We start from the raw sequence: 18363 nt of genomic DNA on the forward strand, positions 1-18363 counted from the left end.
TGGGTTTCACTTACAAATCTCCTTTCTGTATCTGGCACAAAATTTTTTACTCAGTTTTAATTTCTTGTTTGTTTATACATGTGATTCAAAATACAAACAATTAAGTTTGAGGTTCATCGTCCTCTGTTCAGGAAAAACCCAAACATCTGCAGTAGACTGCTTCAATGTATTCTGGGAAAAGTATTCTTTTGGATGTTGAAACCTGAAGAACTTAAGTTACCTGAAGCTACAGCCTGTTCCTGTGGTTTGACTACTTGTGTCAGAAGGTTCCTGGTCAGCCTACCCTGTCCTGTGTGACAGGAAAACTTAAAATTAAGCTTCTCTGTGTGGTGCCTGAGAAATTTCTGGGCTTTGCCTTTGACCCTTGGTTTATCTTCTGCTGGAGAAGGGAGCAGGCATGTTTGCCCCGAGGGACTTCAGAAGAACTGCTGATACCAGAGAGAGGAGGGCAGGATGACAGAGAGCTTGCTGTAGGCAGCATTTCCAATCCAATCACTCATTGCTATGGCCAAGCCGTAACATTTGAAAAGGAAGTCCCCAGATTTGAAGTCACTTGGGAGCTAGCTGGCTTGTGAAGCATCTGTTGGTCCAGAGTATACAATCAAATTTTGACTCAAGATGGAAAAGTCATTTAAATCCATGCCACTAGTGGCTCACAGTGCTTTTTCCATTTTCAGATGTGAAAGCTTTTCATCACAGTGACAGCAAATTACATGCAGAAGTAGCTGTAGTAAAGGGGTTCTGGTGTTTTGTGTGCATGTGTGTGTGTGTTCTATAAAACCATAAAATTGCATGAAGGAAGAACCAAAGTCCTACAAGTATGTTAAGTGACACCAAAAAAACCTTACCTTGAATGCAAACTTTGAACATTTTAAAACTTCACCCAACCCACTGATTTGACAATATTTAATTTAAGCAAGCACTAATTCCATATAACAGAAGTGGAAGACAGCTTTTGGGGCAGGAGGAGGTTGTTGCTTTGCACATTTAAGCGAGCATATGGCAAGCTGATGAATATGTATTTGGAGAGTTGGACTAACCTTCATATGTCAACTTCCACTGTTTTGTTCATTTTAAATATTTTTTAAATCTGATCATTTTAAGTCTCCCTGCCAGTTTTGTGGGTTTACAACTGTTTAGTTTTCCTCTTACATGAAATAGCCATATCGAAGAAAGCAAACTGCCAAATTAGCTGTGATGCACTGTCAAATTTTTACAGCTGGAAAAAGACAAGAGCAGTACTAGACGTATGCTGGATTTACAGGAAGACCCACTCCAAGTAATTTAACACAGCTCCACATAAGTATAATACGAACTATACTGGTGATGTAAAGCACATTTGATTTTATTTCAAAACCAAATTGCAGTAGACCTTGAGACTTCTGCAGTCCCACACCTGTGTTTGTACTGATGCTGTGGCCTGGTAAAGGAAGAGTGAAAAGCTCTGGTACCTGACTGACCCACCTGCATTTTCTTCTGATCTTCAGACAGGGCCTGTGAAGAACAGCGTTTGCTGAGCGGTAAGGCATTTCCCTGTTGCTTTGTGTAGTTTGAATACAAAAAGGCATATGGGGGGTTGTGTGGGGGTTTTTTTAATTGTTTTGTTCTTTTAGGGGTCAGGCTTTTGCCCCTTTCTGTAGGGGGAGTGGTGTGCTACTTGCAATTGTATGAACATAGGACAGTGGACAAAAGTATTTCATTTTTTTTTCTTATTATCAGCACTAAAGGTAAATGCTAATTTTAATCGAGTTGCAGTTGAACCATTTAAAACCAAAACAAACCAAAACTGTTGTCTGCAGTAAATGTGATGTGAACTGAGATCAGTGTCCAGCAGAATTCATTTCATTATATTTTAAGATGGAAGAGACAAAGTGGTTCAAACATCAAGATACAGTAATTAAGCAGTAAGATGATGGTATTCCGAGTATTGATGTTTGATCTAGGAGAGAAGTATGAAAGAAATAACCAGCTGCTTACTGTTACTGAACTGATTTTTAACTAGATGGAACACTTAACATTTCAACTGTACTTGACCATTTTTGGACCAGTAGAGTAAACAGAGAACACAGGCGTTACTTGGAGGAATTACCTGAGGAGGAGGAGTATGGGCTGTACTAAGTATGATGCAGACTGGGTTTCTGGCTTACAAATTGGGTGGTGTCTTAGACTGTAAGAGTAGGTAGTTGCACTCCTCTGAAAACCCTGTGCGTTACAAACTGCCACTCATCTGTCCTCCGAGGCTTCATTTTACTCTATGAAGGCAAACTTTTTAAATAAGCATACGGCAACTTTTTCCTCCTGCCTTTTAGATCTCACATTTGTAGGGGTCTTGTCTCAGGAGTTTGAAGAAGGCTTTATTACACTGGAAGCACGCAGTCTCAAGTGAAAAATGTGGGTGTTTTGGGTGCTTGCCAAGTCCTCCCAAGTGCTACGAAGAGGCAAAGATAGGGCCCTTTGCTGCAGAAACTGTGACAGACGCCTTGCTGCACCCTGTGAGGGAGCTAGGTGACAAATCAGTTAAGACCTTATTGCATCAATGTCAATCAATAGTGCCACAGGGTGGGTGGTTTTAAACTGGCTGAGCACATTTTCCTGTTCCATTCCCGTTAAAGGAGGTAAGCATGGGGTGCAGGCTAGTTGTACAGCTACAGGGAAAGCCGCGCAACTTTGTGAGAGCTTCTAGCTGTAACAGGCAATGTTAAAACTGGAAATGTAAACACTTGGTAATGCCACCTTAATTTTTAAGAAGGCCACATGTTAGAAAACATCAGGCACTTTACAAATGTTAACTATGATGGGGTAGCGGCATTGCCACGCTTCAGACTTTGGATGACCTACCTGAGTTAGTCCCTGCCTCCGCACTTACGTAACCTTTTTATATTAATAGACTAACTTGAAAACACTGGAGACGCGCCTAGATTAATTCCACTAATTGTCTACTCCTACGCAGAATAATAACGTATGAGAATCCTACAGAATTGATTTCAAAACGAAAAGACACACACAAAAAATCTAGGGACTGTTAGAGTTGCAATCCCCGGTTTAGATGGAATGGCTAGCTGAAGTACTGCACATCTGCACTGATGTCAGCTCTCTTCCTCATTACCCACAGCTGGCTACTCTCAGTAAGTACAGGCAGTGAAGGTGTTCTGTTGTGTTGGGAGGTCAAAGGGCTGAGGGGGGGAGGTCCAGAGCTAAACCCTCTCATCGTTCACAAGTAACTTGTGACAAAATAGAAGTAGTGCTTTTTAAAAAATACTCAACATGTAGCAAAAAAGCCTCCCGTTCACTGCTGAAGCACAGTTGAAGGCTTCGTCGACTATTGATGTTTTTTCACACCGATTAGTATCGAAGGCTGCTTCCTGTTAACCTGACTGGGAAGGAGAGGTTGCAGCCGAGATAAAAACAAAACTGAAAGCAAGTTACTAGTATGAGTTTGTCACTTCATAGTACTCATTCTTTTGTTTAAACTTTAAAAAGATGTAAATGCAATTAAAATACAGGATACTGCAATTAAAATACAGGATACTGCACAAGAAATTAAGTGAAAGGTATGAAATCAAGAATTCAAAACTAGGAAACATTGCATTACAGCCGTGGGTGTACTACAGAGGAAGTTGATGCCGAAGCCGAGGGGAAAGCCCAGCTCTAAGCGCATGCCACAGTAAAGACAGGAGGAGCTGCAATAACCCAGTTCTTCCTTACACACCAGTGCAGGTAAAGAGAAATGAATGGCTGACAGCATAATTCAGTACATGCAATTTCAGTCTTGACAGTAGACCTTGGTTATTGGTGCAGGAGTTGTCATAGTCCTTCACATACAGCATGTATAGAATGGTAGGGGAGTAATACCTGCAGGTTAAACTGGGCTTTGTTCCACTACAGGTGTTAATTCCTTCCCAGCAGTACTGGTCAATGCACTGGGGTTCCCCCTCACCTGCTGAACATACTTTCTGCTAAGCCAGAAAAGGGGAAACCCACACTGGTGCTGTTGTCTGTGTTCAGCATACCTAGCTTAGTAGTTTGCTCACCTCTACCCATAATAATTTTGCAAGTGTGGTCACTCGCTCAATCCTTAAGTGTGGAAGCTTATACAATCATCTTCATTCTGAAAGAGAAAAGCAGGGGAGGCTACTGGTCTCAATGATTTTGCCTTCAGCATGTGTTCTCCCCATTCTCAGGGAAGGTCTAGATCAGATGACTTTTTCCTCTGGAGTGAAAACAGTCAGTCTGGGCCACACAGGGGCATGGGGCATCCATCTCTTCTGGCAATGTAGACTTGAAAATGAGTCACAATGTAGGCAAAAGTACTATCAGTCTCTCATATGACTCAACATTTTCAAGAGAAAGATAAATCAAATTGGTCCAAGAAGCTGTTCCCTTCTGCATTTGCCACCCTTCTCTTCTAGTAAGAGCATCAAAAGCATCTCCATACACCCACAGCTCCAGATGACAAATAGACCAATTTTAATGTATACCCAATTTGTGATCAGTTAATACAACTTAAGTTATTCACCCTTAAGTTTTTACGTAGCTGGCCACACATAACTAGACGCAAGCTTTAAATTCCAAAAGACCATTTGTAAATCAGTAACAAAATCTCAGGTCTAGACAGAAGAACAGACCTTTGCAACTTTCCTTGCAAAGTGTGACAGCATGCCTTGTAACTGTAATTACAGCAAATTAAAAAATTGACATTTGAGCTCAGAGATTATTTTATTCTCCATTCATATTGTGTATTTCAGTTATAGTCCACACAGAGGGGTACAGATGATTTAAGTCTGTTTAAATCAAGTCAAATCAAAGTTGGATATAAAATTTGAAAAGTTCACTTTAAGTTTTAACTACACATTTGAACTAAGCTTCTGTCTTTTCTTCTTAATTCCAGTTGCTCTGTATTCTTCTCTTTGCTTCAAGTATTCTGTTTTGCATTCTTCATAGAACAATGGATCAGAATAGCTACAAGACAGACAAATACATACTGTTTTTCATCTTGGAATATGGAACAGATATTGCATCAATAACACTCATAACTGATCTTCCTTTCACACCCAAAGAAAATTTGCCTGCCTTCGATAATAAAATACCTTTTTTATAAAGTACATAAGTGTTACAAAGTTATCCTGTAAACTCTAAATACTGAGTTGGTTTGCCTTCTCGTGATAACTGCTCTCTCTTGAGGCACAGTCATTTTTAAGCCTCTACAGTGAAGCCATGAAGAGGAAAGGTAGAAAAAGGGAAAGACATTGGATATTTCAGTTCAGCTAAATAATTTGTTGTTATTTGCCATTAGTTTCTTCAACATGGGAATCTGCTGGAGTACACTTATATTTTTTTATGCACCCAAGCAACTACTGGGAACAGGTTCAAGTGTGTGTCTCAAACAATAAACATGTAGGTCCTTGATCATTAAATTAAATTCATTTGGCTTGTAACTTTAAGTGTATTTATTCAAGCACTAAACTTTTTTTTTCAGTAGAATTTTGTTTGTGTGTTGCTTTGTTTTGTTTTGATTTTTAAAAAAGGCAAAGGTACAAATAAAAATGAGTAACTCCAGCAAGTTCTCACTGCAGTTAGGCCTGAACTTTTGCCTGGCTGCACATGTTTTTTTCATTAGTTCCCAAATACTTGAGAATAACTGTGACTAGTTCAAAGGCATTTAATCTTAATCTCTGGTTTAACAGGGCAGGACACACATTGCACCAAAAAGCAAACCAGCCAAGTCAAACTCAAAAAATCCACAACCCTCACCCTGTGAAATTCAAGAATCTAACACTTCAGCCTGATGGCACTGGGGATAAATTAGGACTTCCAAAAGAGACGTTTCAAATCCACCATGGCATCAAGTTGACCTCTCTAATACTGAACAGTTTCCCATTGCTGCTGCTATTGCTGTTCACAACAGCAGGACACTTTCAGGACAAAGACTAAATCTTAAAAAACAGTTCAAGCAGCAAAATCAAAACAAACTTATCCTGTCTCACTAACAGGGTATGAAAGTGCTTCTACTGCTCACCCTCATCCCCACATGTCGTTCAGCATTGTGAATACAAAGCTATGTGTTGTCTGGGCTGAAAATCTAGATCCGTCACCATTTAAATCAAGAAAGGAGTCTTTATAGTCATAGAACAGCTTTATTAAGGAAATAAAATCCTGTCAGGTAGGGCCCTGACCAACATGTTTTTTAATAAAGCGAAGATACAATTTTCAGAAAATACGTCAAAGTCACTAACCTTGCATAAGCCTTTTGAGAAGACTTAAGATTTCTACTCATTTCTAGATTAATATAGGCCATGCAACAAAAAAACAACAAAAACTTGTGAGGGACTTACTAGCCAACTAGACAGTCTTTCAGTGCTGTGTTCTCTTGCCGACACTTCACCACCATAAGAAGACCAGTTTCCTGACAGCATTTAGTAAATGCTGGGAAAAAAGAAGAAAAAACACAAACTAAATTAAAGTTAGAAAAATGACCATTGGTAAAAAAATTCTCCTATGTCTATACTATGTCATTTAAGAAAACCTCACAGACCAGATCTGATTTATTATTAATATAACCATAGCGGGCCTGGAGTCTCACGTTGTTTGTAAGGTCTCTGTCACTTGTTTAGCAACAAGATTTTAATTGGGATTCTCCCCTCATATCACGTAACACGTTCACACACATACTGCTGTTGCTAATACCAACAAATTTCTGAAGTTATTCTTGCAGCAAATCCATGATTCTTGTGCCTGCTTTCCATACCAGCTACTCAGGGCTATCACAGCAAAACAAAAGGAAGCATGAAAAATGAGGTAAGCCAGGGTTGTTAGCATTTCCTCTACAATGAAAGCTTTTTAAATTATGGAAGCACATTTGTATCTACAAATGAAGAGGGCAGTAATGTTGACAGCAACAACCTTCTCAAAGAAATTGACTGGCATTTCACCTCCTGTGAAGGTTCCCTTGGGACAGGAGATAAGAAACTGTGCGGTCATGGTTCTTTCCTGGCATTTCCAAAAATGTCTCCTGGGAGTGCAAGGAGAAAGCTGGGAGTGCCAGGCTGTACTCCATGGCACTATACTGCTCCAAGAAGCACTTCTATCTTCCCTGTATCTTCTCTGCGTTGTGTAGTGGCCTGTAGCTGTTCTTCAATATGGAGTTTCTTCAAAGTCCAAATGTCTAGTAAAGAGCATTGCCCACAAAAATATTAATGATCATCTACCTTTCTGGGATCATGACCTCTGGCAGAACAAGGGAATATAAAAGGGGGAAGAGACAATGATCTGTCTCTTCCCAACCTGTTTGCTCAATGAAGTAAAAATACCCGGTCAGTCTTAAGGGTCTTGAGACTTAAAAACAAGTCAGTGAGATGCTAGATACTGAAACAGAACAGCAAAGTCATGGTTAAGGGTGTGGGTTTTATCTGGGAGTAACTAAAATTATACCTCGTTGTTACCACCACCCTGTACAGATGTTTCACTAAATAGTAACTCTAGATAAGAATTAGCTGTTATTCTTATCAGGAGATTTCAAACTATTTTGTTATAAGGGGTCTGAGTTAGTAATCATCTGCATTTACATAAGTGAAAGAGAGGGAGAGAGAAAGCCAATTGTCCGAGATCAACCAGTAGCCAGGTGAAGAACAAAGTCAAATCTACTGTGTCCCCTTCCAGAGTTCCATCCATTTCTACTCTTCTGACCTTCTCCTGGTAGTGGTTTAATATCCAGCAAATTTAGGGCATACAGAAATTGTTATATCCTTGTACATCTTTCGCAAAACTTAGAGCTAATCCAGTAACATCAAAACTTAATGATGCTACATCATACAAAGGGTAAATCACATAATCTATACTCAGCGTACATGTACACTGAAGTATACGCACATGGAGTGTCATATGTGTGTATATATGCTCAATGCATTGCTCTGTTTTGTCCAAAAACTTGTACTTCATGTACTCGCACTAGAATCTTCCACTTTTCATACACAGCAATCAGATACAAAAATTGCTATTTCTGCAAATACTACGTATCACTTCCGTTCTTGAAGCTTACTGTATAGATATACCTCTGAAGTCATGCTGGGCATCAAAAAGGTACCTCAAGCACCTGGAACGTATTGACCATGTGACTATATGGGCATGACTGTCAAACATATCAACTGTAGCACAGTCCTGTACCTGTCCTTGTATGTTTTCAAGACATTTAGCTGAAGTTTCAGATTTGCATACTAAGCAACTTTTGATCCTGTATGATGATGTGATGTCCTATACATCAAAACTTAGAAGAAAACAGAGATTTGTGCCTATAAAAGCAGCAATCCTGTCCTTCACTCACAGCACATGCCCACTGAAATGAGCATTAAGCAATCACAGACCTCAGTGGAACCAAATCCACCTTCTAGTAGTATCCTGGACACTACTGGCAAGACTTTAAAGGAGAAGTGATCCAACAGCTGCAAGCAACCCCCAGATGAGGCTAATCTGCTTGCCCATGGCTATATTAATTAGGCTTTTAATAAAATCCGTGTTTGCTGAAAGTGTTGATGACAGTCTTAAGTGTCCTTACACTGCCAAACTTAAATATATCTTTGCAAAACTCTGCAGAGAATTGACATCTTCTCTACTTTGAACATATTATTTATGAACACTTAAAATGTGCCTCAATACAGCACCTAACCTTAAACACTGGTAACATCACCATATGCCACCTGAAAATGTATCAGATGAAAGTATGCAAAAAAATGGGTTGAAATTAACCAGTTAATTACCAGTTGGGAAGACACTGTAACCTGTGCTTAAAGGTATCTATTAACAACCATACTCAATTTCTAAGATCTCATTTGGTATGTGTTTTAGTTTTAGACCTAAAATCATCCAAATACATATCCACAACTTTAAGGATACTTCTGGATAGCTGACGTTTACGAAGCAGTGTAAGCTCAGAACAGTATGAGAAATATCAGGTTATCAAAATATTTCTTTGGTTTTAAAGGTGAATCTGACATTTCTTCTGTTCTTTCCTGGACTGTTTACAATGAATGTCCCTACATCAGCACCTCAGAAAAATCATACCTATTATCACATTTCTAGAAATGTCCTTTGTTTTTTCTGGGAAAAACATCAGAAGCCTTTGAAAGCTTATGGTTTGTCTAGTGACCAGTTTGATTTCTACTCTCTGCAGACACTTCCTTAAGTGCTGTTCTGGTTTTTTTTGGTAGTAATCATTCCTTCTGGAAGCTGTGAAGTAAAAAAAAACACCGAAGACAACAGGAGGTCCCTCTCACTTGTTAGCTCACCAGTCTTGATTGGTTACAGGCGTGATGTCCCAGCGAACAAAACCTGAACTGCAATTGCAAGCATTCCCTGGCTTCAGAAGGCCCTGCTTGCTGTACGTGGCCAGGCACTGCTGCAAAGTGATAAAACTGCTTCCAGGTATCTAGCTTTAATGTCGCTGATGCTTAACAACAGAGGGGAAAAAAGGAGCAGGTTAAAGCATATCGGGCATCCTCATATAAGCACACAAAACTTGATTATCCTTCTCTTCTCTTACTTCCGGCACTTTAAAATCCTTTTGGCAGAGGCATAAGGAATGTGCTGCAAGATAGGTTTAGCTGTAAACGTTTACCAGAGACCACGCAGGAGTCTGGAGCATGTTGGTTTATTTTTAATTATGCTCTGTCTTGCTCACAACTTTTTCATGAAACAAAACATCTCAATGTTGAGCAGCACAGAGTGTTAAAACTACTGGTTTGGAGAATAATCTCACAAATTGTGCACAATAGTTCCAGATATAATCTCAAACCAAGAATTAATCTCCATCTCCATAATCTTGACAAACACCACTCATTCCTCACTCAAGCAATATCTGCATTGTAGACCAAAGCTTCAGGGTGCTTAGCGAGATACCACAAAAGGAGCGGATACCCAGCATCTGATTACAAACCCATTGTAGTTTAACACTTTAGCAGCTACAAGCAGTAAGCAGAATGCTAGGGAAGCGGGTCTCACACTCAAACGAACTCCTTCCTGATATACTGCATGTGATACAAAGAACAATTGCTCTTTCAGAGCAGAATTGATCTTTTCAAAATCTTGTGCATCATCCAATCTTTACGACTTTAGCGAATGGCTTTCCATGACTTTTCAAGTTCATGGCCCGATAAGATGTCTTCTTTCTCCTTGCAAGCAGCAAGCTACCAAAACAGAACTTCAGGCAGCAGCGAAACTAGATGTAAATGTTGGCCAGTCTGCAAATTCACTGCAGATTGTAACACAACAGAAAGAAATGTTTCAAACAATAAAAGTTATCCCCAGTATTTACAAATACAAGCTAAATGAAATGAGGGATGGAGCTCAACACAACAGGAGTCAAAATGCCTTGTTAGAAAAGGGAGAGAAAGCTTGCCTTCTTTAAAATGAACCCTGATGAGGCTTTGCCAGGACAGCTACATATGTCTGTCACCGAGTGCTCTTTGCACAGATAAGGACAGATCCAGTACTGCGTCAACGAGCTGCAGGTGCCTACCAGTTACCACGGAAACTGGCTATGGACCCCTCTTTCACCTGCAGCAGTTACAGTTCATGACATCATATCTGACATAGGTTTGCCCCACAGGCTCTTCTCTGTGTCACAGGCTGTGTCTAAGGGGACACACACCGAGCAAAGAACTCTTCTCGAGGCTACAGCTCAGAAATAGTTCACTGAACAGTTCCGCACTGATTCGGGGACAGATTTCGTCGTCTTCCTCTCTCGCGCAGAGAAAGCTTTGCAATTCTTTTTTAAGGCAAATCCAATATGAGTTTTGGGCACAGTCCTGAGAATTTTAAGTCACATTACTTTTGGACCGTTACAGCCACGTAGAGAGATTTTAGCTGCTAAAGCAAGCTTGCAATTTAGTACCTTCTCTACATCAACCAAGTATGTAAGGCCAAAAGGTATCTTTGCCAAGACGAAGGTCTGCTTTCAACTGAACAAAAGCTGAACAACCCCATTTGAATACAGAGCAATTCAGTTTTGCCAGTTCCCACCTGCTATCTATGGCATGCGAGCATATATAGGTGATCTGCCTATGACAGGAGGACCACTTAGCTCCTACGATTTTCAGGGACAGACGTGACAGCTTTGTGGCCGAGGCCAGTGATGAGTGAGCCCTTCCATGGGCTTACTCTTCAGCAGGGAGCATCTGGGGCCCGGAGCAGCTCAGGGAAGCTGCTGAGTTTGGATCCCGGCACCTCCGTATCTCCAGCTGCCCAGGATCCAAGAGCAGTATTTCACTGGGTCTCCCTATCTCAACTTAACTACTCGAGAAAGCAGGACACAGAGAACAAAAGGAAAAACATCTGCTTTTGTAGATCCTGGCACATGTAAGGTCACAGAACAATGGAAGAAAGAGCTTTTAAAAGCCTTCTAAAAATTATTTCTAAAGCTGTCTGGACATGCAGGTTTTTATTTTTTATAAAAATCCTATTCTGAGTCTTTGTATAATTCTGTTCAGATACAGACGTATACAAATAATGTTGGAGGTATCATGAACTATTTTTTAATGTCTGACTATTAGTATATTTGATGGTTGATTAAGAACTGCTTTAAATTACAGAGCACTCTTTTATTAAGGTTTCTTTGATAATTAGCTAGAAGGTTGACACAGTAAAGAACTTTGTTTACAAAGATCTTTACAGTCCACATAAACCTTTGCTGAAAAATAGTATCTAAGAATGTTTTCCTTTAGTGGTTTTAATAGCTTTTTCCCCCAACTCTGTTTTATAACTTTACTACAAGATAATATGGGAAGCAGATAAAAAACGAAGTGAATCTGGGTAACAGTTCACTTATCTCAGACTAAAGACTGGACAATTAATTTCCCTGTCTATCCAAGCAGTCAGAGAGGCATATTCAATAATCAGCACATTAAAGTGTTGATTTTCAAATTTTAAAAGATCAGATACATTACCAGAAAGTTAGTTACAACAAAGTTGGTGGGGGTCCACCAACAGACATCCTGGTACATACACTTCTTCATAAAAAAAAAAAAGGAAATAAAAAGCCACAGTACTGCCCATTTTCATCTTAGAACATATTCAGAGGTTCAAGAAATATTTGCTCCTATATGACAAAAACGAAAACAAACTTGTAGGATTTTGACTCAAAGGGACAAACCAAGATCTGACGAAACACAGAGCCACAGCTCTGCTGCATAAAGATAATGATTTTCTTCTGCAGCATTAAACCAGACAAGGTTAAATTTAACATTCTTAATCTCAGTGTCTGCAGACCTACAAACAGTGGACAACAAAAACAAAGCACCATATTTAGGATGCAAGTGTTCTTTATGTAGCCTACAACACCCCTCCACCCCCAAGGAGAGGTAGGCTGGTCTCTGCACTGTGCTGCATTTAAAATGAAATGGCAGAACCAGTGTGTTGGACTGCAAAAGTTTTAGTGACATATATGTAAAGGAAAGACTTTATGAAGAAAACTGTAACGCCCTGCCCCCAGCATTAAAAATAAACAAAAAGTTTTTATTTTTTGGTGATTTAATGAAGGGGAATGACCAGCAAGTAGATTATATTTGTAGGCGATTTGTAAAGTAATTTTTTTTTTACTTTAAGTATTTAAAAATATTAGATACTTAATTGCTTCTTTCTGCAAACATGAAAGCCTTTTCACATGCAAAGCAAGAGAAGAACAAAAGTGGGACTTAACCTCCAGACAACCAGCTGCATTGGAAACTGTGTTGATATAACAATACCAAGGGACCACCATTATTATTTTCAGTGTATGAACTGTATGTAGCATGAAGGCTATGTCTAAAAGTTCTTTTTTTGCAGATTCAGATTATAACAATACTTGGCACTTCCGTATTGACTCATATTGCAAAGTGTTGTGCAATTCATATAATATTAGAACTCTAGTTTTATAAATCATAATTATGTATCTATTTTGCAGATGTTATTGTACACAAATTAAATGAAATATTCCCCATTATCAAGATAAATTGATCCTCTCAGGTCTGGCTCTAGTTTATCTAAAGACTTTACAATTTTACTACTTAAGAGAAAGTCCTACAGAGGTGTTATCTCACCATTTATATTTTCTCAACACTTATGATACTGCTATCACACTCTTAAAATAAAAAAAAGCAGCTTGTATCATGATCCAGACCAGGCTTATGTTCTATTCCTGGGATAGGTTTTTTCCTTTACACAGAAAAGGAAATAGTTTTGTCCAATGTTTGGGTCATTCCTTGAGCTCTACCACTGAGTGGAGAAAAGATGACCAAGTAACAGTGGGGATTTGGGGGGTGATGGTGGAAGGAGGACACAGGTTCCTTCAAAATGTAAACAAGGACAAGATTTTAAAATCTATTTTTGTAAAATGTGTACAAAAACATTAAAATGAGACAAAACATTATCAGCAACATTTTATGGCAAAGTTATTATGCTTTTAATTTTGTATTAAATTGTGATTTATTAGCTTGTTACTTTGAAGATTACTCAGTATGCACAGAACAGATGACTGGTGCATTTAATGAGCCAGAGGAAGTAGTAGGATGAACATGAAAAGATTGTTTTACATTGTAGAGTACAAGCTATTTGATATTTCCAACACAGTACAAAAGAAAGCTTCTCTGTAGATTGATCATGGTTCAGTTAACATCACTGAATATCTAATACCTCCAACTCAATTAATTCTCACCTGATTAAGATCAGTCTGATATTCAAACTAAATCATCTCTCCAGTCAAGTAGAAATCAATATTTCTGATTTTACTTTTAAATTACAGTAACAAATAAAATACATGCATCGTCAGTGTGCCAGGAGTAGCTTTCCTATTCTAGTCTACTATGGCATGCATAACACAGCTGATTAAAGAATTATTCTAATTTGAGCAACAATATATATAAGACAGATTAATTTGAATAGAAGGAGATAGCATGAAATAATTAAATGCATCTTATATAGGGCAAAGAGAAAATTGACATAAAATAACCTTGATTCTTTCAAGTGAACCTCTGTTATCAGATCAAATACTTTGTCTCCACAAATACTTATTTGCTATAACATAAAAGTAATCATACCCTTTCCATTTTCCTCCCTATCACCACCACCCCAAAAAGCTGCTCCATTTCAGCTTTTGTAGCTCCAAGGTACTGATGGGGGCATCTGCCCTAGGGCAGATGATCAATACATAGTAGCACACGACAGAGGACCAGGGAGGAGAGACAATTCCAGGAATCCAGGAATTTTAGGGAAGGGATATTCACTGTGTTAAAGATGTCTTCCTCCCCAGTCTTTTCCAGGGCACTCTCAGCATGAAAAACCAGCTTTGTCTTAAAATATACAATGCAAACAGAGGATCCTCCAGTAGATTAGAGCATCTCTTGCACACCAGTATGAAATGCTGAAAAGTCACTTGTCTCATGATTGAGAGGTGAACATACAGCAGGAGAGAATTGTCAAGAAGGCAGACAGCACAACTGTGATCTGCAGAGAAAGAGTATTTCCCAAAAAACTAGAAATGGTTTCTCTAAACACATTGTCTTGGGGTAAAGAACACGTGTTATCAATATCCCAGAAACAAATCTGAAACCTTTGCTTTAGGGGACATTTAAAGTTAGAGATCAGAAAATAACATACCGAATCAGACAAAGGGCCCATTTGTCCTGTATACCATCTTTCTCAGAAGCCAGTAATAGCTGCTTAAGAAAATGGTGCCAAGAAGGTCTGCATTATGGAAAAACATTTTCTCAAGTGAAGTTTCTTCCTAACCCTTATCAGCTGTAAACTTGGCTTATACCTTGAAGCATAAAATTCTCACATACCTTTCAAAACCCTTACGATCACTTGCACAGTGGGCCTAAACTGACAAGGCTCCAAGAGAAGAGGAGGAAGAACGAGGAAAAAAAACCACCCCAATACCAAAAACACATATGCTAGCCTGAATTCCTTCAACATCTAACTGCCCCGGCTTGCTTAAGTCCTGCTGAAGTCCCAACTATTGCAGTTGTGGTTATTTGTGTCATACCAGGGATGCCTTTTTCATTAGCAAGTTTTCAAAATCCTGCTCAAAAATTAACTGGCCTCAAAGTATGCATCAGCTGGCTGTAGAATAGGCCAAAGCAGTAGGAAGGAAAGGCACTCTGTGCAGATTAAAAATGTTTGGGGGTTGTTTTTTGTTGGGAGTTTGTTGGTATTTTGGTTTTTTTGGTTTGGTTGTTGTTGTTGGTTTTTTTTTTTCCTCTCAGAACAATGCAGTTATTTGCTCTGTAAATGCCATCTACCTTCACTGAGAAGCAACAGTCTTCAAAGTTTTCATTTCTTAAAACACATAGATAAGTTTCTAGGTTTGGTCAACTGCTCACACCTGGCAAGAGCATTTCTTTTCTGAAATGAAGGCTTAGAAGGAGCTTTTCAAATTAATATAGGAAATCAATGATTATTTAAACTTTCTGTTTCAAAAGTTATAAAAAATTACTGGTTTTTTTTCATTTGTGTTGTTGGGTTTTTTAGAAACCACAATACCATGCCAATTCTAAAAACACACATAAGGCGCGTAGGAATTCTCCAACAACACTTAATTCAAAACAGAAGTCATTGCTCAGCTGCTGATCTACTTTTTATTACAGGAACATTAACAGGGTTTCTGTTGTTTTCAAAGCCAACAATCATTAAAGACCAAATCTCTGGAAAAAGAGGGTTCTAAGAAACTAGCATCAAGGAATGACAAATAAAACCAAGAAAGGCATGAACAATGAAGACACAGTCCCATTCCCATACGATGCAGAAGCTCACTCTGGGGGCACCTCCCTCAGACTCACTATATATGCTCCGCAGTCTAAAATTTGCTCCTATTTGGACTGAGAATCGTAGATGTTTGTCAGAGGTATATCCAGAAACCTCAAGCAACAGCAGGGAAGTACTTCTGTCTGTCCCAATTAACCCACACTTGTCCACAGTAGATTGTTGGACCTTTTCTTCCTAATTTCATAATGAGCACTAAGAGACAGTGAATGAAAGTGAAAAGCAAATTTAAGAAAGGGAAAAATGTTTTCATTTAAAAAAGAGTGAGGAACACAGCCTAACACAGTAATTCAAGTCAACCCAATCAGTACAACTAACAAAAAATAGGCAAATACTTAAAACTGTTAAAAAAAAATATGCCAGATCAAAGTAATTAGAGTTAAAAAACTGAGTTCTGAAAAAAACCCAACCCTTGGAATCTCACAGTCCTTTCAGCAGCTCTCAGTTCTGCCGCTTGGCCAATGACAGGTCAGCTCTCCTCATTCTACATTTCTGTATCAGTCCTGCACACATGAGATCTGACCAAAATGACTTTTGGGGGATGAGGGGTGGAAAAGTTAAAGTTAGTTTTCGGTTTGATAAGAATTCTGAATGAACACATGAAACTTGACTAGGGAAAGTGTTTTCCTAAGTAAATCAGAGACCCAGAAAAGATTATTTTTTTCAAAAACAGACACCTTAAAATGTCAAGACAGTACTTTCTTGACTATTGCTGAATGCTGATGAAATGCTGTAGTAGACATAATTTCTTAGTAATATGTGTTTAGTCACTAGAATTTCAACTGAACTTGGACTTCAACAACAAATGGAGCTTTGGCACAGATGATAAGGAGAAATATCTACATGTTAGCTTTAGCGTAGTGGGCACAAGCTTGACCTGATCTGATCTCCCATCCTGGATTTCCAGATTTGTCAGCATTTTTTGTCTGTGTGTATACACACATACCTATACGTGTGTTATTTTGCCCCAAACACACAGAAATATAGTACACTGTCACATTTATGAAATAAGTTCAAGCAACCCAGCTCTTTAAGAGCTAAGAGACAAGTTCTCCTGCTTCTGACTAAGCAAGACATCCAGAGCACAGTAATACAAAGAAGAGGGTTATGTCCTCAGAAGACAGGGGAGAAATAGCAAGGGCATAACTATTATGTATAAGGCTTTACAGTGACTGTACTTTGTCAAGCAAGGCAGATTTAAGTGCCCAAAGATGACAATCTGCTGGGCTATTCAGGCAGATTTGTCAAGAAAAGCAGACCTCTTTTTCTTCCCATAGAAATTACACAAAAAAAATCCTTTTAAGCAAAGTAAACACATTGCTGTGAAACAGTTTACTTGGGTAAATCATTTGTCTACTAAAGATACTTGCTTTAAGAATGTTCTTGTCAAGTACAACCATTGCCTTCTATAAAAAGTTTCAAGTAAAGCACGCCCAGCGAGTACAGCCACCTAGTTAAACTGCACTGTTTTAAAATAACTGCTTCCTTTAAGACTGACTTGATCTAATTTTCCTCCTACCCCACAGTAAGTATCCCTGACATCAAGCATTACCATACCAGGCACTGGAAGAGGCAGAACTGGAACAAATGCAAGTTCCCCCATGGCTACTGTCTGTCACTGCCTGCTTCTATATAAACAAGTGCATCCAACTTGAGCTGTGCAGAGTAGCCGCACTGCTGCTTATCCTCCCACCTCCTTTGGGAGCTGCTGAGCCACTCAGGGACAACTGAGAAGTTAGCATAACAGATGATTAAAAGAAACAACATCCCCCTCCCTCTGTCCCATAGTGACTGACTCCTTAGCTGAACTCCAAAGTTAAAAAAAATACCTATTTATAAAAGACAGAGATTCACCAAGTGGCAGGAATAGCAGTTATGTCCTTCCACCACGCGGTGGAGATAGAGCAGGTAATTTATGTAACTCTTGGAAGAGACAATTACACAGCTATTCCACCATGACACCACCTCTAATTTACAGCATGCTGTTTCGGGGATAATTCCCCGCCCCCCCCCCCCCCCCCCCCAGTTCAATTTACTGTATTTCCAAAAGTATGACTTCAACGCAAAGTTCCAATACCAATGGGGGGGAGTGGGGGTATTATTATTACTACTATTAAAGTATTATTTCTCCCTCCTCTGAATAAAACAAAATACCCTCTAAGCAAAAGTGAAACTGATTTCAGGGTTCCAGCTGGAGTCTGTGGGTGGGATGGGGTATACAGAATAGGGTCCAAATTTCAGGCCTTCTGAGCACTCCAACAAGGGTACAATATTAAAATTAATACACTTATGCTCTTTTAAAAGAGGAAGTGACTTTCCCTCACAGGTCACAATTCATCCTATATTCCTTCCCAAACACCATTCCAACATCTCCAGAACAGGCTACTACGTACTTACCTTAGTTTGCAGTACATGTTTAGCCTCTCTCTTTTTTTTCAAAAATTACTAGCCTTCAATGTATGCCCGTGTGGAGGCGTGGGAAGAATTCCTGCTCAATGAGGTACTACTATTCAGCATTTATAAGGATGACAGAACCAGAAGCGCAATTCTTCAGAAAATAATAAAAAAAAATTGTGCTGT

General features: G+C 39.1%; 1 protein-coding gene across 2 annotated transcripts in view; it reads right to left on the reverse strand.

Moving 5' to 3' along the window:
- Window positions 1-4697: 4697 nt before the first annotated feature.
- CMC1 (C-X9-C motif containing 1) overlaps window positions 4698-18363 on the reverse strand; it is a 45333-nt gene continuing 31667 nt past the window's right edge. For both annotated transcript variants that reach the window (XM_049799295.1, XM_049799294.1), the window contains 2 exons: window positions 6333-6423; window positions 4698-4959 (listed from right to left, as the gene is read on the reverse strand). In XM_049799295.1, the coding sequence (XP_049655252.1) occupies window positions 4845-4959; window positions 6333-6423 (206 nt within the window). In that variant the 3' untranslated portion in view covers window positions 4698-4844. The remainder of the gene's footprint in view (window positions 4960-6332; window positions 6424-18363) is intronic.

The sequence above is a fragment of the Accipiter gentilis genome, chromosome 4, assembly GCF_929443795.1.
Source record: "Accipiter gentilis chromosome 4, bAccGen1.1, whole genome shotgun sequence".
NCBI classification, from domain to species: domain Eukaryota; kingdom Metazoa; phylum Chordata; class Aves; order Accipitriformes; family Accipitridae; genus Astur; species Astur gentilis.